The sequence below is a fragment of the Lontra canadensis genome, unplaced genomic scaffold (assembly GCF_010015895.1).
Source record: "Lontra canadensis isolate GAN:19392208 unplaced genomic scaffold, GSC_riverotter_1.0 scaffold135, whole genome shotgun sequence".
NCBI lineage: Eukaryota > Metazoa > Chordata > Mammalia > Carnivora > Mustelidae > Lontra > Lontra canadensis.
The window spans coordinates 3,325,872-3,348,881 of NW_022631129.1; the positions used below are offsets into that span (position 1 = coordinate 3,325,872).

General features: G+C 42.8%; 1 protein-coding gene across 2 annotated transcripts in view; it reads left to right on the forward strand.

The window, feature by feature from the left end:
- The window catches only part of ATP10A (ATPase phospholipid transporting 10A (putative)), a 194,686-nt gene that overhangs the window by 70,147 nt on the left and 101,529 nt on the right, over positions 1-23,010 (forward strand). For both annotated transcript variants that reach the window (XM_032843114.1, XM_032843115.1), the window contains one exon: positions 10,702-10,906. In XM_032843114.1, the coding sequence (XP_032699005.1) occupies positions 10,702-10,906 (205 nt within the window). The remainder of the gene's footprint in view (positions 1-10,701; positions 10,907-23,010) is intronic.

The following is a 23,010-nucleotide window of genomic DNA, read 5'->3' on the forward strand; positions in this document are numbered from 1 at the left end:
CACCTCTTAGTAGAAGGTGAGTCATTAATTTGGCAAGAAAGTCCCTGTGCTGGGGCTTCTAACCCTCAGTGGGAGCACTGGCCAGATGTGAGACATCATCTGTCTTTATTGATCATTCCAGAGCTAGCTGCTTAGATTGTTTATAAATATTCTCTGGGGGAGGGAGTTTTCAGGAAAGGGTGGGGCAGCTTTGCACAGAAGTGACCTGTAAGATGCCTGTGCCAGGGGAGCTGCTGTATTTGAAGATGAGCAGTTTGGTCTGAGCCTTGTCTCCCACAGGGCCACATGTGCCCAACCCAAGTTGGGAGCACTTGTCAAAGCCATCAGGTCATTCTGACGCCATGTGAAAAAACTGTTCTCCTGCCTCAGTGACAACCCACCGACTGCCCTTCAGTCCCAGAGGGGTCTCCCCAGTCAGAGGCCCAAGGTGGGTGGTGTCCTTCAGGGTGCCAAAGCTCAGAGGCTCTTGGCCACAAGTGGTCTCAGTTAGTGACAAGCTCATCTCTCAATCTTCCAAGGCCCATTTAAGGGTGCACTTCCCAGTTTGTAGCAGAGACCACAATTTTGTGACTTCTAACCATTGCTGTTCTGGTTGTTTGCAAATAGGCAGGTGTTTAGGCAATGGACGGAGATTTGTTATTCTGTGTCTGTGTCAAATACTGCATGGGCCTGGAACTGTCTGCCTTTCCACTCTTATTCAAGCCTAGCTGTATTTTATTTTCAGACCACATTGGTATCTGGGCTGCATAATTTAAAAGGAAAAAATACAGGTTTTTGGCTTGGAATTTTGCAAAGTTTTCACCAGTCAACTCCTTTAGGAGTTTTAGTTGTTCCTCTTTTAAGCCACCAGATCAGATGTACTTTCAAAACCAGGTGTCTGGGAGGATTCATGGTCCCTGGTCCTTTGTCTGTTTTCCTGGCTTGTGACTTTGGGTAGGTCATTCCACCTCTGTTTCTATATCTGTAAATGGGAATATAATGTTAGGATTATGTGAGGACTCACTGAGATAAAGGATATAAAACGCTCTACACATTTCCTGGTTCATAATGAGTGATGTTGAGGGAAGTTGTATTTATTGTTCTTTTGTTATTATTAAGATAATGATGGCTCAAAACTGACAGGGTTTGGTGTCTAGAACTCTAACTGGCGTTAGCTGAAAGCCTTGTCCTAAGACAGGAGGTCCATTTCTAGACAACATCTCTTAGTCTTTCCAAAGACTGAACTCTCACTTGAACTTCGCATGAAATGGGCTCCAGTGGTGAATAAGTCTGAACGGTGACAAAGTACCAGGACTGTTTGGAAAGGCGACCTTTGATCTTAGTGGATATGCCATTTCAGGTCTGTGCCAAAATGTTGCCTTTTAAAAAAAATGAAAATATGGCAATGGAAGGCATGGCACTCTGGATTCCTGTCCAGCTACCATTCTGGCTTCCCTAACTCATCGCTTACCTACCCCTCATGGTCCCCATTTTCAACCCTCATCACTATTTCCTTCTATAAAGATAGTAGAAGGTGTAAAAAAGAAAAAAAGATAATAGAAGGTGATATCTCTGGTAATCTCAGTGATGGTATCTACAGTAGGGGACTGGTCACCTCCATGCCATGAACTCCAAGTTCCTATCTTTATTTGCCTTTGTCTTTGAAGCTGTCAAAGAGATCACAATTGGACTCTGTTCCTTCCCACAGTGGACCCACTTCTGGCTAAGGTCAGTAACATCCACATTCTAGCTACACATGCCAATTCATTCATTCATTTATATTCAATTAACATATAGCTTATTATTAGTTTCAGAGGTAGAGCTCGGTGATTCATCAGTCTTATATAATACTCAGAGCTCATTACATCACGTGCCTTCCTTAATGTCCGTCACCCAGTTATTCCGTCCCCTCACCACCACCTCTCCAGGAACCCTTAATTTGTTTCCTATGATTAAGAGACTTTTATGGTTTGTCCTCCTCTTTGATTTTGTCTTATTTTATTTTTCCCTCCCTTCCCCTATGTTCATCTGTTTTGTTTCTTAAATTCCACATATGAGTGAAATCTTATCATGTTTGTCTTTCTCTGACTTATTTTGCTTAGCATGACAACCTCTGGTTCCATCCATGTTGTTACAAATGGCAAGGTTTCATTTTTTTGATGGCTGAGTAATATACCATTGTGTATATATATGCCAGATCTTCTTTATCCCTTTATCTGTGGGAGGGCTGACATCTGGACTCTTTCCATAGTTTGGCTATTGTGGACATTGCTGCTCTAAACATTGGGGTGTTTAGAGCATAGCCATATTTTATGGCTTTGGATCACTGCATTTGTATCTTTGGGGTAAATACCCAGTAGTGCAAATTGCTGGTAGTGTATCTATTTTCAACTTTTTGAGGAAACTCATACTGTTTTCCAGAGTGGTTGCAACTCATTTCTCTGCATCCTTGCCAATATTTGTTGTTTTCTGACTTGTTAATTTTAGTCATTCTCACTGGTGTGAGGTGGTATCTCATTGTGGTTTTGATTTGTATTTCCCTGATGCTGAGTGATGTTGGACATTTTTTCATGTGTCTGTTGGTCATTTTATTTCTTCTTTGGAGAAATGTCTGTTTATCACATGCCCATTTTCATCTAATCATTCACGGTGGGTGTCCAGTCACATTGATTATATAGTCAAACTTCCATGCCCATCTGAATCTCATGATCTCTTTCTTTTTTCTGAAGATTTTTACTTATTTATTTGAGAGAGAGATAGTGAGAGAGAGAGAGAGAGAGAGCACATAGGGAGAGTGATAGGGAGAGTGATAGGGAGAAGCAGACTCCTGCTTAGCGGAGAGACCAATGTGGGGCTCAATTCCAGAATCCTGAGATCATGACCTGAGCCAAAGGCAGTTGCTTAACCCACTGAGCCACCCAGGCTTCCCTTATGATCTCTTTTGATCCATCTTTTGATTCAACTCTGCCTTATCTTTGATTTGGGTACTGCCTTTCTAGTCTCTGCCTAAATTCCACCCTTTTGTGTAAGTAGTTCTCTTGAGGTAGGATGGGGTATGGCTTAGGCTAAGATTCTGTTCATCCCTGGGGTACCTGAATGGCTCAGTCAGTTAAGTGTCTGACTTTGGCTCAGGTCATGATCTCAGGGTTCTGGGATCCAGCCCAGCTATCAGTCCCATGTCGTGTTCTACACTCAGCAGGGAGTCTGCTTGTCCCTCTGCCTGTCCCCCCAATTTGTACTCTCTCTCAAGTTTCAAAAACTTAAAAAAGAAGAAAAAAAAAAAAAGGAAGAAGATTCTTTTCATCCTCGAGGATCTAAATCCAGATATCCCCTTGTCTAGGAATCAGCCCCCAATTCCCTAACCAAAACAAGTGTTCTTCCTTTCGGCATTAAATTGTACTTGAAAACTGTAGTGCTCAAACCTTAAAAACAAACAAACAAAAAAACCCACAACCTTGCATCTCTTCTCTTTCTTTCTTTCTTTCTTGCTCATCCCTACCCAAAGTATTCCTTTGTGGATTAGTCTTGTTAGAGGAGAGACACTTTTAAAGGAGAAGAGAAAGCATGAGAGGCAAGTGAGATGTGCCTCTGTTACCCTGTCCACCCACATTCCAGTAGGCGAGCAGGTTGTGGGTGGGGTGAATGGTGGGAGGGCAGGAGTGGGGTTCCCATATGTTGTTGTGAAAATAATTTGCCAATGAATTAAAACTGACATTTTTACAACATGGGAACGTATACAATAATATATGGCCATAGGAAGTTGTTAGATAATGTAAGGGTAAGAAAATCGAATGTTTACACATGTTACAGGCATTTTGAACTTTTCATCCAGCTTGTCAAATACCAAAAATAGAAGAGGCAAGCATCCCCAACTATAAGATGCCCTGGAAGCTGGCAGGTGGCAGCTCCAGGCATGTGGCCCCGTGTTCTGTGGGCAGCATGGTCCTGAACAGCCACTGCTACTCTGTGTTGATTACAGTGTCACAGAACTTGAATGATCATGTCGTATTACATGACATGAGGAGTAACTTGTGTGTGGAACCAGCAGTGAGTTTGCCTCTTTCTGCAGCCTGGGAGAACTCTTAAATAAAACAGAATGAGTTCGTTCATAAATTCAGAGACTAGGTTGGAGATCAGTGATAATCCAATTATTGTTGTGACTGTCCTTGTATAAGGAGTGGCCGTGGGTCACCAAGGATGTTGACTGGTTGTGGCAAATTCAGAATCTGTTGTCACCTAAAAACAAACAAACAAACAAACAAACAAACAAAAAAAACTCTGTTACTGTTAGGGAAAATTATAGCCAGTAACCTAAATGAAAATCTCCTGGAAAACAACATATTAAAGGTGAAAGTATGATTCCTTCATTTTTTGCAAAGCCTTTTTTTTTTAACTTGATCAAAGTTTGTTTGGTTTTATGAAATAGAGCCGCCTTTACTACATTGGAGAGATTTATAAATACATCATTGAAAACCCTGAACCATGGCAGAGACACCTTAAACACTGGAGGGGTCAGGGGTCAGTGAGGCTGCAATGGGTGAAGATTCTGATGCTTTCAAAAAATAAAACCTTAACAAGGTGTTTTAAACAGTATATCCTGAACCCGTATTCATGAAGAAGAGCTCTGTAAAAGTAGTAGAGATCTCCAGGGAAAACATGCTTTCAACTATTCAAAGTAATTCCTGTAAATTCTGTAAGTCAACTACCTCCTTTTAAGGAGTTATTTACTAAAGAACCTTAAAAACCTAACTTGTACAAATAAATAGTTTAACTCGGCCTAAACATTAAATAACCAAAAATGATCAATTAAGGGATCTTAAAATTTTATTCTAATTTTATTAAAACAAAGACTGCTTGTCTTTAAATAAAATTGGTCACTCGTCATCCTCATGTTTCCTTATTCTTTCACCCCTCATTGTGTTGTTTTGAACCAAAAAAAAAAAAGGGTCAGATGAGAATTGCAAAGCTCAGCACGACTAATTATGAAATGTTAGTAATAGATTTTCCCAGAAGAGGAGCTCTATTATACTCAAAAGGCTCACATTAACCTCAGAACAGATTTTCAAAATCATCTATGTACCATTCTCACTGTTTAGCTGAGGAAACAGCAGGCCCCAAAGTGAGGTGGTCGGTGCAGAAAACAAAACAAAACAAAACAAAAACAGAAAACAAACAAAAACAAAAATCAAAAACAGTGCCAGGACTTTTTTAAGACTCTCTTTTGTCTATGGCTTCTTATGTGGTTCTTTTAAATATAAGACATCTTTATCAATCTACCTCCCCCTTTTTGCCCTCATTTCAAAAGAATCATACTTTTTTCACTTATGACCTTTGAAATCTTCGTTCAGCCATCTGAGTTCAGACCTTTCAGGAATTATGAGCAGGGATTTGCAGCTAATTAGAAGAGCCAGTTGTCATTCCTGTGGTGCAATCATGTGCCATGTTTGTAATTATTTATAGCCACTATTTCAAGACTGCACATTTTCAGGGTTTCCCCACATTTTAAAGATTTTACTGATTTATTTTAGAGAGAGAGAAAACGGGTGAGTGGGGGAAGGGGCAGAAAGAGAGAGAGAACCTCAGGCTGATTCCCCGCTGAGTGCGCAGCCTGATGTGGGCTTGATCCATTTGAGAACAGAGATTCTAGGGGCTTGATCCGTCTGAGAACAGAGATTATGACCTGAGCCAAAATCAAGAATCAGATGCTCAACCAGCTGAGCCACCCAGGCGCCCCAGGGTTTCCCCACATTTTAATATGTTACTCATACCCTCTGATGGGCTTCCACTTTGTGGGCGTTTGGATTTTAACCAGTCTTGCTCCGCATTCCTTTCTTGTGAAGTAGTTTTTTCCTTAAGTATGCAGGTTATAAAACTGCGTAACTGCAGGTAGAATCTTTAGTTTGTTACACTGTAGAAGATTGAGCTGCCAGGAGGAGAAGCGTCTAGTGCCTGCTGTGTGGAAGATGGAAATTGTTCATATTAATTCTTTATTGCTATGCAACAAATCCTTGCAATCTCAGCAATTAAAAACAATGTTACAACAACGTGGATGGACCTAGAGGGTATTATGCTAAGTTAACAAGTCAGAGAAAGACAAATACTGTATGATCTCACTTAAATGTGGAATCTAAAGAACAAAACAAATGAACAAACAAAACAAAACAGAAACCAGAAACAGATTCATAGTTACAGAGAATAAACCATTGGTTACCAGAGTGGGGCGGGGTTGGGTGGCAGGAGAAATCAGTGAAGAGGATTAAAAGGTACAAACTTCCTGTTATAAAAGAAATAGGTCGTGGGTATGTAATGTACAGCATAGGGAATATAGTCAATAATACTGTAATAACTTTCTGTGGTGACAGATGGTAATTACACATATCATGGGGATCATTTTGTAATGTATAAAAATATTGAATCACCATGATATACATGTGAAACTAATGGGATTTTGTTTGTCAAAAAGAGGAATGCAGATGTATTAACTTAGTTGCTGGGCGTCAGGGGTGCAGGCCTGGGTTGGCTGGGTCCTCTGCCCAAAGTCTCACCAGGCTACAGTTGAGGTGTAGGCTGGGGCTGTGGTCTTGTCTGAGGCTTGGGTCCTCTTCCAGGCTCTTGTAGGATCTTGGTATAATTCAGCTCCAGTAGGTAGGACTGAGACCATGTGCTCTCAGCCTGGCCATGTGGCCACTTTCAGCATCTGACTTCCTGTCTCTGGCCTTAGGGTGAGACTTATGGGAGTCCTGTGGCTCTGTCAGATCCACCCAGATGGTCTCTCTGTTGACTGGCTCACAGTCTGCTGATTGGTCACCCTAGTTACATCAGCAGGAATGATTTCCACCACATTCACAGTCCCTGCGTCACTCAGGGGGACTGGCAGGGGTGTGTACACCAGGACTGAGCTGGGGATATTGGGGCCATCTCAGAATCCTATTGGCGCATGGGATGGCTGGCACCTGTCCTTAGGAGAAACATTCTGTGGAAAAAAATTAAATAGTACTACTTCCTAATTGCTGTGAAGGAATCAAGAGTATTGAGGACTTAGAGATGTCAAACCTTGCCACTGTAAAAAAATATAAGCCATGTATCTCAGGAGAGTACTAGGTTCCTGGAGGAGGCCGGCCTCGGCCTGGTTGGGGTTGGAGTTGGCAGGAAGACCACAGGGCACTGTGCACTCCTGAGATTTTTGCCATGGAGAGGGAGAGGTCACACATTCTATCCACCCTGAGCTGTGTCCATACTGACCTGAGGAAATAGAAGGCAGTTCTAAATCGTTTACCTGCTGTGTAGAAAAGCCTGAAGAAGAGTGTGATTAGGAGGTGAGTGTTACATAGAATTGTGTCAGAGAGATTTATTTCTGTCTTCTCTGCAGTGTTTTCCTGTGCACAGATGTGTGGGGAAGCATGGGACACATGCCTATGGATAAATCCCTTGGCGCAATGTCCTCCACTACCTGCTTCCTCTGCTCCCCCTCCTTCTCTGTCATGGTGGCCTGGGAGCTGGTCCTTCCAGCAAGAGTCATGGGAATTGCAGTTACTAGATGTGGGTCTGCTCAGGCAGCCATAACAAAGCACCACAGACCAAGTGGCTTAAACAAGTCGATTGTCTCTCAGTTTTGGAGTCTGCAAGTCCCAGATCATGATGCTGGCAGGATTAGTTTCTCTTGAGGCCTTTCTCTTTGGCTTGCAGATGGTTGTCTTCTCTCTGTGACCACACATAGCCTTTCTTCTCTGTGCACGCATCCCTGGTGTCTCCTCTTCTTCTAAGGGCATCAGTAGGAATGCCTGGGTGGCTCAGTCTGTTAAGCGGCTGCCTTCAGCTCAGGTCATGATCCGAGTCCTGCATTGGTCTCCTTACTTGGCAGGGAGACTGCTTCTCCCTCTGCCTGCTGCTCCCCCTGCTTGTTCTCTCTCTCTCTGACAAATAAATAAAAATAAAATCTTAAAAAAAAAAAAAAAAGGTCATCAGTCATACTGGATTAGCACCATGCCTTGTGACCTCATTTCAACTTAAGACCCTGTATCCAAATACATTTGCTGGGAAAAAATAAGTGTTATACCCTCCTCATGAGAAAAAGGGCCTCTCATATATAACATATGTGTCATATGTAATATGTAATACATATACATATATATGTGAATGTATAATACAGTATATGTATAGTATAGATGATATATTTAACATATAATATTATATGATAAAGATAAGAGAAAAGTAGCAGGGACATTGCAGGGGTTGGTGTTGGGTCCAGACTCAGCTAGGTTGTTCCAGCTGGAAATTGTCTATGGGACTGTGGGTCTATGATGGAGAATCTTTGGTCTGTTGATGTGTCGAAGGGGTTCCATCATGTGGCTCTCCTTTCACAGATGACTCCCAGGTTTGAGTTTTCAAGGACCCATACTGCTGCTGGAATTCCTGCGAGCTGCAGGGCCTTTTCACAGAAGCCAGCACTCAGGCATCCTGGAGCCACTGAGCTCCTGCTTCCTTTGCTTCCCATGGCTCACGTGGGTCCTCTCACCCGGACTGTCAGCAGGGATCTCCTGACCCAGTGCTTGCAGTCTGTAGGCTCACTGCCGGCTGTAAGGGGTGCCGTGGGGCTCAAGGCCACCATCAAAGTAAGTTACTTTTTAAAAACAGCGCTCCGATGGAGTGGGCAAGCTAATGTTTTAAGATTCCAAGGCAGAAGGAAACTGATTTCATGTTCGATGAGTTCTATAAATGGAATGTAGTTAAGATAAACTGGACACAGGCAGCTCTGCTCTTCTCCTTGTCCTCACCTTCCTGTGCCTGTCCCAGGGCAAGTCTGGGACCACCGTCTCCTGGCAACTCCTGTCACAAACGAAGGCTGTCCGCCCACTCTGAGTGCATGCTACTCTCTTTATTGACTACATGGTGACTGAGCTTTTGGAAACTTTCTTCTGGAAGAGGATGGACTCTTTCAGATTTCTCCACACTTTCTGTGGGACTCAACAAATGGTCATGATAAGGAAGAGGGGCTAAGCAGCTGATGCTTGCAGTGATCATAAAGTCAAGATTTGACCTTTAGAAAAGGAAACGGGAACATTTTTAAATGTTGTTTCATGTGTCACACAGCAAGGCTATCTGTCCACAGGGAAGAGGTCAGACTGGTGTTGAGCCAGCAGGAAGCTCAGGTGACTGACAGTTCTGTGCCTTATCTCAGGGCCAGCTGACTTCGAGTTGGAGGCTGATGGGACCTTATCACAACTCTTGAAGAAGTCTTGAAGAACACCCTGGCCTTGTGGGGAGTGTTGTGTTGGCCCAGGAAGAATATTTTTGCTCACTTTGAGGGCTTGATTCTACCGTCCCCAAAGGTTGCTATCCAGTGTTTTGGTCTTGCCTTGTATTATTTTTGAGTACAGAGCTATACCTGATTTGTCTTTGTTGGTCTTATTTTATGGTGGCCAAGCTGTGCATTGCATGTCATTGGTTTGGTGGTCTTGAATTAGAACAAGAAAGCAGAGGCTTAAAATGGAAGGGGGTACTTGTTTCTTCCCATCTGGGGCAACTGATGGCTAGGAGTTCCTGGACGTTTGCCTTGGGTTTCCTCAAATCCACAGTGTGGAATTAAATAGATTTGTAAAACTCTCAATACTTCTTCCAAAGTTCAGAAGTCATTTAGATGTGACTGCCTTGGTCCACCTTGAGATCTGGACTTGATGTCTGAATTCAGATTCTCTGGGAGCTCAAGCAATGAGAGGCATTTTATTGGGCAGGAAAGAGTAGGCAATTGTTAAAGTGAAATGTGTTTTGGTGTTGTTTTGTTTCCCCCTTAACACTATAACCCAAAGGATTTCTTGCTGAAATTTCTTTATAGCATATCATGTTGAGATAGTCATGTTTCTGTACTTACTTGTAAAAATGGACAAAACTGCCTTGAAGGAACTCTTAAAATACCCTTTGTAGGATTAATTGGCCTATATTTTTAGAGTAGAAAAAATCTAAAGAAGAAATCTACAAATACTGTTTTCATCTAAGTATTCGTTAGTAGTAACTGTTGGATGTGAGATGTAGGCAGGTTCTACTGTTTCTGAATTTGGCTGTTGTAGCTACTTCATAACGGTGCATTCATACAATATTCTACTTAGCAAAATGTCTTCAAGATTCATCCATGTTGTAGCACGTGTGAGAATTCCCTTTCTTTTCACAGCTGAATAATATTCCCAGGATAGCTTTATATGACATTTTACTTATCGGCTCATTTGTTGTTGTTTCCCTCATTTGGCTATGATGACTAGTGCTTCTATGAAGACGGATGTACAAAACTCTTTATCAGTCCTTGCTTTTAATTCTTTGGGGTAGATATCTAGGCGTGGACATTTTAACCATTTGAAAGTGTATAATTCAGAGCCATTTAGTGCTTTTACAATGTTGTGCAGCCACCACCACTACCTAGTCCCAGAACATTTCAATCAAATGGAAACCTGTACCCAATAAATAGTTTCTCCCCATTTCCTTTCCTCCTCGTCACTGGCAACCACTGATCTACCTTCTATGTCCATGGATTTACCTATACTGTGTTTCATGTAAATGGAGTCATACTATATGGGGTCCTTATGAATATCCTTCTTAAATACTTTTTATTATGGAAATTTTTAACATACTGGAAAAATAGAAATTTTTTTAAATGAGTTGCATGTGCCAATCACACAGATTCAGGTGTGATCGACCTTCTGCCAGTCTTGTTAATGGCAGTTTCTTTACCAGGGAGGAAAAGCAATATGTGAATCGATTCTGGAAAGAAATCCGAGTGGGAGATTTTGTGCGTCTCCGCTGCAATGAGATCATCCCTGCAGACATTCTGCTGCTCTCCTCCAGTGACCCTGATGGACTGTGCCACATTGAGACTGCCAACCTGGATGGAGAGACCAACCTGAAGCGAAGGCAGGTGGTCCGTGGCTTCTCAGAGCTCGTAAGTGACCTGATACTCCCAGGGTATCCTGGGCACCATGTCCATAAGGTACCTCCCATGCTGGACTTCCAGGTGTCAGAGCACCTGCCCTCTGCCCCCTGTGCCTCACCGCCTCCATCAGTTCATCAGACCAGGCCACTTTTCCTGGTCGATAGGTGTGGAACTGAGGGTCTGAGAGGACCCCTGACCCACCTGAGCCCATGACCAGCCTATGACTGTGGGGAACAGGACTCAATTTTATAACTCTGATTTCCACTGTACATTTCTGAGTTTCTCAAAACAGTATTTAAAATTACAAAGAATATTTATGACCAGCTGACTCTTGACATTTATTTAGTTGTTGTTCTAGTTTGCTAAATGGCTACACAGCAGAAGCAATGCCCTATTCTGAGAGTGTAGCTCTGGAATGTTTTCTCCTCAAGGGTGTTTCTGAGTTTGGCATCAGATCTTCTGTATCTGAATTCTTCTTTAGAGAGCCTCAGCCACGGCTCAAAAGAATATACAGTTGATGTGGAGTAAGAAGTAGGAAAGGAAGTGTGGTGTCTGACTGCTGGCACTCACCAACAGCCTTATGGCCAGAAAATTCAAACCCTGTCAGGGGTTTCTAACCTTCTGTTCACTCTCACTCCTGCAGTTTGTATAAAGGATGCAGGGGTCCAAATCTAGGTGTAATGAAAGTAGCATGAGTTGTCAGAGATCAGAAGTGTCCGGAGGGGAGCTGGGCTAGCCTGAGCCCTATTCTCCTAACACCACCTCTGTCCTAGGCTGCCTATTTCAGTCATGCCTGGGAGTCTTGCTGTTGGCCTGTACTGAAGGAGATTTAAATAGTGCCCAAGGAAATGAGATCCTGAATTTCAGAAAGGATACTGCTGGGGAGTCTCTTCCTCTGTCACATATGTGTTAATCAATGTCATACATTGGAGATTTTCTTCCTTTGTCACTGAGATCTCTCCATGAGCTCCCATAGAAGCAGCAGCCCTGGACTCAAGACCAGACAGGCTTCTTTGGAAAGGTTGGCTTGTTTTACGCTTATGGATCTCATCATGAGCACTGTCAGTATTTTGGGTGGGATGTTTATTAGACAGGATCCTTTTGGGGCTGGCATCCTTGCCTCCCACTCATGAGTGAACATGTAATCCCCCTTGGTCACTGTGACAACCAAAGATGCCTCTCCACACTTGTAGACAGAATTCCACAAGCTGAAGCTCCCCACCTTGGAAGCTCCCCACCTTGCTTCAGCTGATAGGGACTTCTGAGCCTGACATCCCTCCAACCTACAGTGCACTGGGACATCATTACCAGCATCTGCTCCCACTTATTTCCACAAGTTCCTCTTTCACTCTTTTTAAAAAGTTGAGATATAATGGAATACAGTATTATATTAGTTTCAGGTGTACAACATAAAGATTCAGTATTTGTTTATATTGCGAAATGATCACCACAATAAGTCTAGTTAACATCCATCAGCACACACAGCTATAATTTTCTTTTTTTGTGATGAGAACTTTCAAGATTTACTCACTTAGCAACTTCCAAATATACAGTGCAATATTGTTAACTATAGCCACTACTCATTTACCTTTTTTCTTTTTCAAGCCTTCTTTTGTGCGAAGTGTTTTTTTGTGAGCTGCCTCAAATCTTTCTTGGAATGACACAGAGCTGACATAAATATTAAAAATAGCAATTTTTAAAAATGGGGTGCTGTCATCATCCCAGATCAGGATCGCTGGTGGAATTTAGGGGCCTCTTGAGGCCCAGTGCTGGAGGTTTCTGACTTCTGCATTGATTGTGCTCCAGGGTTTGGCAATAAATGGGGGCTCACCTTCTACTGCCACCCCCTGTCCCCTGTTCTCCTAAGGATGGTTTTACTTCAAGGCTTTCTCAACCAGGCCTGCTCAGTCTCCTAGACTAGAGCCCAGAATTCCAGGTACAGATCAGTGTGTGAATTAAGCCTGAAATCAGTATGGCAGCTGCACTGCGGGCTCATTTCTTGTCATCTGAGCACATACTGGGTTATAAGGAGGCAGTGGCTACACAGGCTAGAACGTTACCCTCCTGGTAGAGTGGCCAGGGTGCTTGGAAGATGATTGTAACATGCGTGAATACTTATGTATCTTTAGTGGGTGAAAATTTGAAAACTGGAGAGCAGAGTGTACATGTTTGGGGTGGTGGAATGGAGAAAGCCTAGGTGTAGCTCCTAGCTCCTGAGTTACTCAAGAGTAACTTCCATGTTTCACATCTTCTAATTTTATTCAGTTGCTAAACCCAGTAATAGCTAAAAACCTCCTCCACCTACTTTTTTCCCAAACAACAACTGGAACAGCTCAGTAGTGCTTTATCTAAGAGAGCTGTTTGTAAATTGGATGTTTATTTAAGGATGGCTACAGGCAGACACATCCTATGTCACCCTTCTTCATGCCCCATGAATGCCTGAGGAAGTAAATGGAGTTGAGCCATAATTTAGTCTAAATAGCCAAAATTAACAACCAAAAGAATTCTGATTTGAAATAAAAGTTTCTTTATCAGCACCCAAATTCTTCAGTAAGCATGCATATTGTCCCTATTAGTGGAATTTTTTTTTCACTTTTTTCTTTTCTTTCCCATTTTCTCTAAATGTCTGAAAATATTTTTCTGGTAGCTGAATTCCCATTCAGACATTATTATTCTGAAATGTAAGAACTGCCCCACAGAGAATAAAGGTAGGAAATTTCTGGCATTTAAAAGCCTGACAATTGGAAAACTAATATCGCACATATGTTAATTGTGGTAGAATTAAAATTAATTAGTTAATATGAAATAAAAATTTAAAATGTTTAAAAATTAAAAAAAAAAAAGTAAAAGCCTGACAGCTGGAAAACCAGAGTTCTGACTACAGCATTACAATGCCAAGAACATTCTAGTTCTCAGTATTTAAGTGGGTTTTCATAGAATGGAGTTAGCTAGTGTATCTCAGACACGTGAGGAACTGGGTCCTGTCCAATACAAAGCGCTATGCTGCCGTTTTGATGAGTAGTCAGTTGTAAGTGGCGGTCCCTAGGAAAACCTAAATTAGAAGCAATTTGCAAAACCGTGGTGAAGAAATGTGACAGGGACTCTGTGTACACATGAGGGTCTGGTGAGGAGGCAGAAATTGCACAGGATTCAATCAGGGCAAGTTTGATGGAAAGAATTCCAATGGGGGTTGTGAAGTGAGAACAAAGACTTGCAGGAATGCAGACCTCGCTGATAAGAGCAGTCACTGGCCCTGGGGCCTACCTAGATACTACCCACGGAAGAGACACCCCAAGTTGAGTCTTGTCTTCATGGCTGGGAGCACAGCCATTGCTCACATGATGGTAGAAAAGCTTCTGAGGGGCTGTGCCAGCCAGAAGTCAGCCATCCACAGAAAAATGCTGAGCCAGGAAACTTGGGAAGTGCCAGGGGCAGCTGCTGACCACTCTGCACTAGCTGGGCTCTAAGAATGCTGCCTTCTTCTTGTGGTTCCAGCTGCTGCAGTGGACAAAGGCTGAGTGGTGGCTCTTTAGACAACCAGCCTGTAGAGACCAGATCTGTACATGCAAAGGGAACAGGAGATGGTGCAAGGAGATGTAGCCCCCCTTGGGGTCAGAGTCCATACCCTTGGGGTCTCTGGTTACCTTGAGCTAAAAGCTGAAAAAGGATGTTGCAGATCTAGTCCTGGACATAAACATACCACAAGTTTCTTGCCTTGGAGACCCCTGGAGGGTGTGCTGGGAAGTGAATAAATCCATGCACCCTTCCACCTGAAGGCCAGCCCCTTCTCCTGCAGCATCCCTCCAGCGCCCTCTACTGACAAGGCAAAAAAAGTAGCTCTGTTTCTAAAAGCCTTTACTGAAGGGCTTATTTGCTTAGGGAAGGATGCTAAGAAAGGGGGAAGTGGGCGGCATTGAGGCTGTTCAGGTCCAAAGTGGCAGTAGGGGCTGAGTCCCAGGCTTCCCAGTCCAGGGCACAGCTGGGGCAGTCCATGTGGCACCCAGGGTGCAGATGGCTCAGCTGGCACGTGGAAGACCTTCACCTACTTTGTAGTACTCCCTGGCAAGGGAGTGAGCATGCTGTCTTCCTGAAGTCGAGTCACAGAAAGCACAAGAGACCTCAGTGTGTCACCTACTCCATCTCCACATCAGGTCCAAGCCCATCGGGTCCAAGCCCTTTCCCTGGGGAGATGATGATCATACTCTGTTTCATAACTCTCAGGGGAGTCTGCTTCTCACCAGCTATGAAGATGAATAAGGAGAACCTGGAGTACTATACCCAGTGGGGACCACAGAACTGGGTGGGACCATGACTCTGCACATAGACCAGAAAAGTATACCCTTTGCTTATGGAAGGAGATGTTTTAAATAAATAACTTAGATTGGTCCATGAGCCAAAAAAAAAAAAAAAAGAAAGAAAGAAAAGAGGGACTCGGTCCATGTGCTGCAGGGTCTAACAATTTAAGGCAATGGGACTAATACCTAGAGGACTCAGGCTTGTTTACCAGCAGACTCCCAGTGCAGAAATTGTCCAGGATTCATGCACTAGAAGCAGGAAGGCAGCATGCACGGCTGGCCCATACCCTTGAATCTGAGGATCCAGCCCTCAGACACTGGACAATGACCCCAGGACCTTGAACCACCTAGCCATCTGGCCTCAGGCAAAAGAAACAAGAGATCATGGGACTGCAAAATAAACATACAATTTTCAAGGGGGAGCCAAATTGGCATTATCCCAGAAGTCATAGAGAACCCCAGTGTTTCACACGAAGCTCTTGGGATAACAACTCAAATTTGTTCAGGATCCCTTGGTGTCAGACCTCATCATGCTTCTCACATTTGTAGTAGCACAGACATTTTAAAAACAACTTCACATATTTTAAAATATAAATCTTATGAGGTAATGATTATCACACCCTTTTATAGACCAAAAACAGAAAATGTGAAGACAGGAGGTTCTCGCAAGGCTCTGCCTGCTGTGGCTTCCTGAATCAGGGTAGAGCTGGAGGCAGTCCTGGGTTCTGTCACCTTCTGAGTTGGCATGGATGGGGGGATTCTCCAGCATCCAGTCCTTCCCTTTTGCACTGGGCATTTGCTGTTGCTCCTCTCTCTCTCTCTCTCTCTCTCACACACACACACACACACACACACACACACACACAAACACTCATTCTGACCCACAGCCCTGCCCATGAGTCTGCATGCAGTTAGCCTCTACACAGATAGAAGCGTCTAGTTTGTCTGTAACATTTGCACAGTGATTTCTGCAAAAATGGGAGTTCCTTAGGCTGATAACTTTATATAAAAATATTCTTAGAGACTTGTTTTTGTGATTTTTCATTATTAAACACATACTATGCTTCAAATGCTTCAAATGGATGCTTCTAGGCAGTCTGTTGATCAAAAGAGGCAAACATCTTTCCTGTCAATGTTTACGTGACCTTTGCTAATAGTGATATGCACTGAGGAGTAAATGATAAAGCAGGAAGAGGGACGTGAAATGTCAGGTGGGTGTTGGAATTTCAGATGGGAACTGGGCAGAGCAGGGCAGGCCTCCCTGAAGACAGTGGGAGAGTCCAGACCTGAGATCTTGCTGCTGAACAAGCTATGTTAGTATCAGGGAGGAGCCTTCAGGGACTGACTTCTATGTTGGTGGATTTACTGAGAAAAAAAATGTTCTTACAGTTTATCTCTTGGGTAGACCTGTGGGATTATTACCCACAACCCTGGCTACACCCACAGGGCCATCTGCTTCAGGCTGTTTAGAGCAGCGATTATGAGGTTTTCAGGAAGAGCTGAAATCACAAGCCTGGAATAGCTAGTTCTTCTCAGGTGTGTGGGGGTGTGTGCACAGGCGTGTGCATGTGTGCCTGCTGCATGCTCCCCATGAGCAAGACAGATGAAACTAGTATGGAAACTTTCCTAGGCTGGGGGAGTCTGTGAAGCACGAGTCTAAAAGATGTACCTAATGGTCTAGACTTGTACAGATTCTAAGACAGTGATGTGGCTTTACCTCCATTTTGCACATAAATTTTTACTAAATTCCCAGGAACATTCTTGGATGCCAGGAACTCTTAGGCAGTGATAAAGCACAGAGTTTCCTTTATAAGGGAGAGTTAGGCCTCCCCTGAATTACCAGACAGAATTCAGGGAACTTAGAGAAAATCACTTTACATTCTATTTATGTAGGAGACAAAATTATTATGTTGTTTGTTGTTTCTACCTACACATGCTCTCAAAATTATCTCTACCACAGGAAGACTAGAGGTTTAGAAAAAGGACTGTTTGCAAAATCTCACACCAAAGCTGTTTTTTCCTTAAGATTTTCAGGTTGTTAGTCTTTAACTAAATTAGTTACATGCTCTGCTGTGGAATGAAAGAGGAAACAGTCTATCATCTAAGTGGAAAACAAAGACAGCTAGCTGGACTTGTTAATTGGAAAGGTCAATATCAAGCCTTTACGAAAAGATTCATGGTTTTCTTTTACATACACTAAGCTCATAACTTAAAAACGTGGGGCATTTTCATTCCTGAACTTAACAATCAGATACTTCAGTTGAAGGATATGAAATATGTAACAGGAAGAAAAGGAAGGAAGAAAATTACTTTGAAAACACAATTGTATTTAGACTAAAGTTTCAATTCTGTGGATATTCAAAGCCATTTGGTTAGGTAGGTATTATAATTATCTGAGATATACCATGTTTTATAATATCAACTGTTTTCTTAATGGGAAATAGAAATTTGGTTATATAAGATTTTTATTTGTTTCTCATCTTCATAACTTTGCTGCAGATTCTTTGCCTTGAACCTGTGGTCTAGCATATCAGTGCATGTAGAGAGTGAAGCGCTGTGATCTTAATGAGGACAGTTAAATGCCATGAAGTTGATAATACTAGGCTAACCTGATATATTAATCCAAAAATATCTTACTACATATGGAAACTTGAACATTCTCTGTGTATGTTTAATTTCATGTTTTCGTGTCATAGGAAGTGGGCATTTTTTTTTTTAAGATTTTACTTATTTATTTGGCAGACAGAGATCACAAGTAGGCAGAGAGGCAGGCAGAGGGAGAGGGGTAAGCAGACTCCCCGCTAAGCAGAGGGCCCAATACGGGGCTCGATCCCAGGAACCTGAGATCATGACCTGAGCTGAAGGAGAGGCTTAACCCACTGAGCCACCCAGGGACCCCACATTTTTTATTCCAGGAAAAAGACAACCAAAGCATTAATAGGTTTTGTTCTATTTATGTGATATGTGATTTGAAATGCTGTCTTTCTCTTTGATTATATTTTCACTGTAAAAAAAGAAGGAATTTAATCAAATTCCAACTTTCCTAAATGTAGCTGAATTGCGTTCACAATTGCAAAGAGTTTGAGTTGTGTGTGTGTGTTTCTGAGCTAGAAATTCCTTTACCAGTGGGAAGGGCTGACAATGTGAGATCTGCCCAATTGATACTCTGTAAGTGGGAATGGATATGTATGTTTAAGTGCGAGTGTGTGAGCATGTGTGTGTGCACATGTGAGTGTGTTTGTACACATGTGTGTACACACGTGAGCATACAAATGGATGAGTGTGTTTGTGCTCACACACTTATGAGTGTATGCAAGTGTGCAAGACATGTGTATGTGTGTGCAGGTGTGGCTGTGTATGTTCCAAAGAAGAAAGCAAAACGAAATAAAAGGGCCTGCCTTATCATTTCCTGTTATCTTCTAGGAGAGGATAAATGTTCTTTCCTGGGCTAACATATGATGTTCTTAAAGCAGATTGACCAGTAAAAGCAACATTCCTGGAGAATCTGGAATTGTCATCCTGGTTTTTGAGTACCTGCAGAGCACTGTGTGTATTAGATGTGGGAGGGGTGGTGTTGGGACAGTCCAGTCTTCACTTAGTGGACTGGGAAACACTTTGCCCTTTGAGGGGATCCTTATACTTGGTGTCATATCTCTTCCACTTGTTTTGTGAGCAGAGCCCCCAGTGAGAGGAAAATCTCTGTTTCCATAACATGAAACCAGTCACCACACCCTGACTGCACAGCATTTTATTTCTTTGAGTTATTCTAATTATGTTTCTGAATTTGTCAGAGTCTATTTTCCCATTTCACCAAGAATTACTGGGGAAGTTATGTAATGCTTTTAATTTGCATGTGTTCCTGCAGTGAAAGGCAGCACTTTGGTTCTCATTTTGATATTAGTGCTTCTTAGGATTTCTCTTCTTCATAAGTGAGACATACCATATATGCATATGTATACACAGAAATATCAGTACACACATTTGTACCCTCATGATGATATTAACATAAACCACAGCTTATAAGAATCCTGTTTTAAGTAAGAACTATACTTCAGAAGATATAATTACCTACTTGTGTGTAGATGAAACTGTATTTTCTAACATCTAAATTGGGTTTCAACTGTAATGAAATACATTCAGGGCTTTTTTAAGGTTGTTAATGAATAATCCATGTTGTGAAAGGTACACAATGATGTGACTTAGCAGACCCCAATGAGAATTTTAACCAAGCTGAGAGCAGACCTAAAGCAAGCTTTTTTAGTTTGTTGGTTTTCCCTGAGGCTGTTTTTCAGTAGTGTATCTGTCAGAAGGCCGTATGCTCACCTCCCATTATAAAAAGCATGTCATTGCCAGTGACAAAAGATTTCCTCTCCAGTTACAGAGAGCAAGCATTTAGGTATATCTGGATGGGGTTTTATAAGTTAAGAATTGGGCCAAAGCTTAAAATCATTTTTTTTTCATAAAACACACACACATGCGCACGCGCTCACACACACACACACACACACGTGCACACAACTTTCCCAAACAAAAATGTCTACATGCTTGTCTTCTGTCTTTGAGTGAGAGGGAAAAAACATAGTTCTCACTCACCTGTAATGGCTCACTTTTTGCGGTAATACCTGCTGTAGTCCAAAAATGAGCCCTTTTGTTTGGTTGGTTAAAAAAGACCAACTTCAAAGCATATGGATTTGGGTTTGTTTTGGATGTGACTTCAAATAGTTGGTTTGCTTATCTGCCCTTTATCAGGAGTTCTGGAGCCTTGACCATCAGTCAGGAAATTTTGTTCAGGACAGACTTGTAAGGTTGATGTCCTCACCTTGGCCCATCAGAGCTGGTGTTGGCCTTGGAAATACATCTCTGGTATTCTGAGTGTTGGCCTTTCAAAGCTAACAGTGGGCAGAGAAAGGTGGTGCATGTAGGGCTGGATTCAGTTGCTGGGACTGGACTGTTCATCTCAAGCATTAAAGTCCAAAGGCTTGGGGACACTTGGATTAGTAGCTTGCTCCTGCCTGTTTGGAGTGTTTCTGCACCTCATGCATCCTTGGGAGACTGGGTCTTTCTGACAATCTGCTTGTAAATCTCTTGTTGACAAAAGATCCAGGAGCTAGTGCCACCTAGACCCTGAAATTGGTGGGAGCTCTGTGTCCGTGTTCAGAAAGCTTGTAACCCTTGTGGTAAGAATAATGAGACTTTCCGCCCCCACCCCCATCCTGAATAATGGTCCCAGTTCATACTCATTCAGTGCCCACTGTGTGTCAGGCCCTCTTCTGAGTCTTTCTATGACACTGCTTCTTCTAATTTTCTTGGAACGCATCCATGGGGGATGCATTCCAAGACCCCCAGTAGAAATTTTGATTTCTGCAAATCAAAATTTTAATAATGCTTGCAGTTAACAGTAGCTTTGGATGCTCCCAAAACAAGGACTTGGGCACTTGTGACACTGGAGCAGCTGCATGGGTAGGTCAGTTTGAAAAGCTACTATCTAAAGGCAGTGGTTGGTCACCACCATGTGCTCACTGACTGCCCATGCTGGGGGAATGGGATGGGATTACTAAGTTCCTGTTGTACTTAGATCACAGGAAAGATCTGCCTCTCCTCCAGTAAGGACACACACACCTGTGGTGACGGCATGTTGGCACTCACCAGGTACCCCCTTGCTGCTGTGGTCAAGCCTGGGTGTACCAGTTCCCTGAAACCACAGGCCCTGAGGACCCTTCCCCCACCCCCTACAGCACAGGCCAGGTGCTGGCCATGCTGTCCCAGAGTGAGTGCTCAGTGTGCTCTCCCTGGCCTCCATGAGGAGTCCTCCTGAAGAAAGGGGAAGAAATGCAGGTTATGTCAGGGCTGGAAGCAGGAAGAGAGGAGCGCCTGGCATCAGCTTTGTAATGCTCCAGCTCTCAAACCCCAGCTCTGAGACCTCGGGGCCCAGTGCTGCTTGGTGGTTCTTGCTCTTTCAGCGTTCGTCTGCAGGAGTCAGTGAGTGTACACACCAGCCCCCCTGTCAACGTCAAGCTCTGGGATGGGGAGGTCTCCTGAAATCTCAGGCGGCGATGACTCAAGGCTCCAATGGGGATAATTCTCAGTTTCTGTGCAGATTATGTTTTAAATGTGCGTGTATTCATTTGCTAAAGGTGCCACAACAAAGTCCCACAGACTGAGTAGCTTAAATAACCAAAATTTCTTGTCTCATAGTTCTGGAGGCTGGATGCCCCAGATCAAGGTGTCACAGGGCTTCTCTCTTCAGAGACTTCTCTGTTTGGTTTGTAGATGGCCATCTTCTCCCTGTGTTCTCACATGATCTTCCTTCTGTGCCCGTGTCCTCATCTCTTCTTTTCAGGACACCAGTGAGATTGGATTAGGACCCACCCTAATGTTTTACTTCAATTACCTCAATTACCTCAAGACCCCATCTCTACGTTCTGAGGTGCTGGCAGTTAGCACTCTAACATAGGAATCTGGGGAGAGGACACAACTCCATCCATAAGAGTGGCATGTCAGGGGGAAAGCTGTGCTATTTTTGCAGGTACCATTAGCATGCTAATTACCTCAGATCAACCCACTATTGCATTCCACATCCCTTGTCTTCCACTGCCAGGAGGAAAATGCCTTCTTTTGATGAATTTCTTGCTGGAAACTTGAGCCCTAGTTTATCCATGGGGGGTACATTCTAAGACCCCCAGTAGATGCCTGAAACCACAGATAGTACTGAATGCTAGGTATACGATGTTTTTTCCTATGCATACATACATACCTGTGATAAAGTTTAATTTACATATTAAGCACAGTAATAGATTTATAATAACTAATAGTAAGATAAAACAATTATAACAGTATGCTGTAATAAAAGTTATGTGAATGTGGTTTCTCTCTCAAAATATCTTACTGTAGTCACACTTCTTGTGATGATGTGAGATGATCAAAGGCCTGTGAGACGAATGAGAGACCAAGTGAAGTGAATGAGGTAGGCATTGTGATGCAGTGTTAGGCTGCTATTGATCTTCTGGACTGTGGTTGTCTGTGGGTTACTGGAACTGGAAAGATACTGGAGGGACTGTGGTACAGTTGCCAAAGACTGAGGCAGAATGGCTTTCTCTGGCAGGCTGTACCTGCCGAGAGACTGAACATTAATATATGTATGTTAGATATTAAAAACTCCATGAATGACAGTGGAACAAAAAGAATAAGAACTGTACTATTAGGAAGATTTCAAAAATTTGGTTAGAGTTCTTTTAAATATTTGTGTGTGTGTGTGTGTGTGTGTGTGTGTGTATGCGTTTATGTATGTGTGTGTGTAGTTCACACCATGTCAAGACACAAACCCTCCCTCGTAAGTAATTTGTCTTAGAAATAGGGAGGGCAAACTTTTCAACTCTTGACTAAAGTCTTTTCTTTCTTTTTAAAAGATTTTTTTATTTATTTGAGAGAGAGAGAGAGAGAGAGAGAGAGATCACGTGAGTAGGGGGAGGGGCAGAGGAAGAGGGAGATAAGGAATCCCAAGTAGATTCTGTGCTGAGGGCTTGATCCCATGACCCTGAGATCATGCCCTGAGGCAAAACCAAGGGTCCGATGTTTAACCAACTCTTTGACTAGGGTCTTGATTTTAGAGTTTCCTTCAAGGAAGATGTCTTTTCCATTGACAGTTCATCTTGTGTGTTTCCTATTCACCTATTCATTTGACATTATAAAAGGAGTCTCAGGACACACTAAACACCGGTACAGAAGGAGCACTCTTCTGAGAGTCAGTTTGGAGAAACAAGGCCTGGATCTGGGGAGCAGACAAAGTGAATGTCCAAGTCTCTGTGGCCAGCACCACCA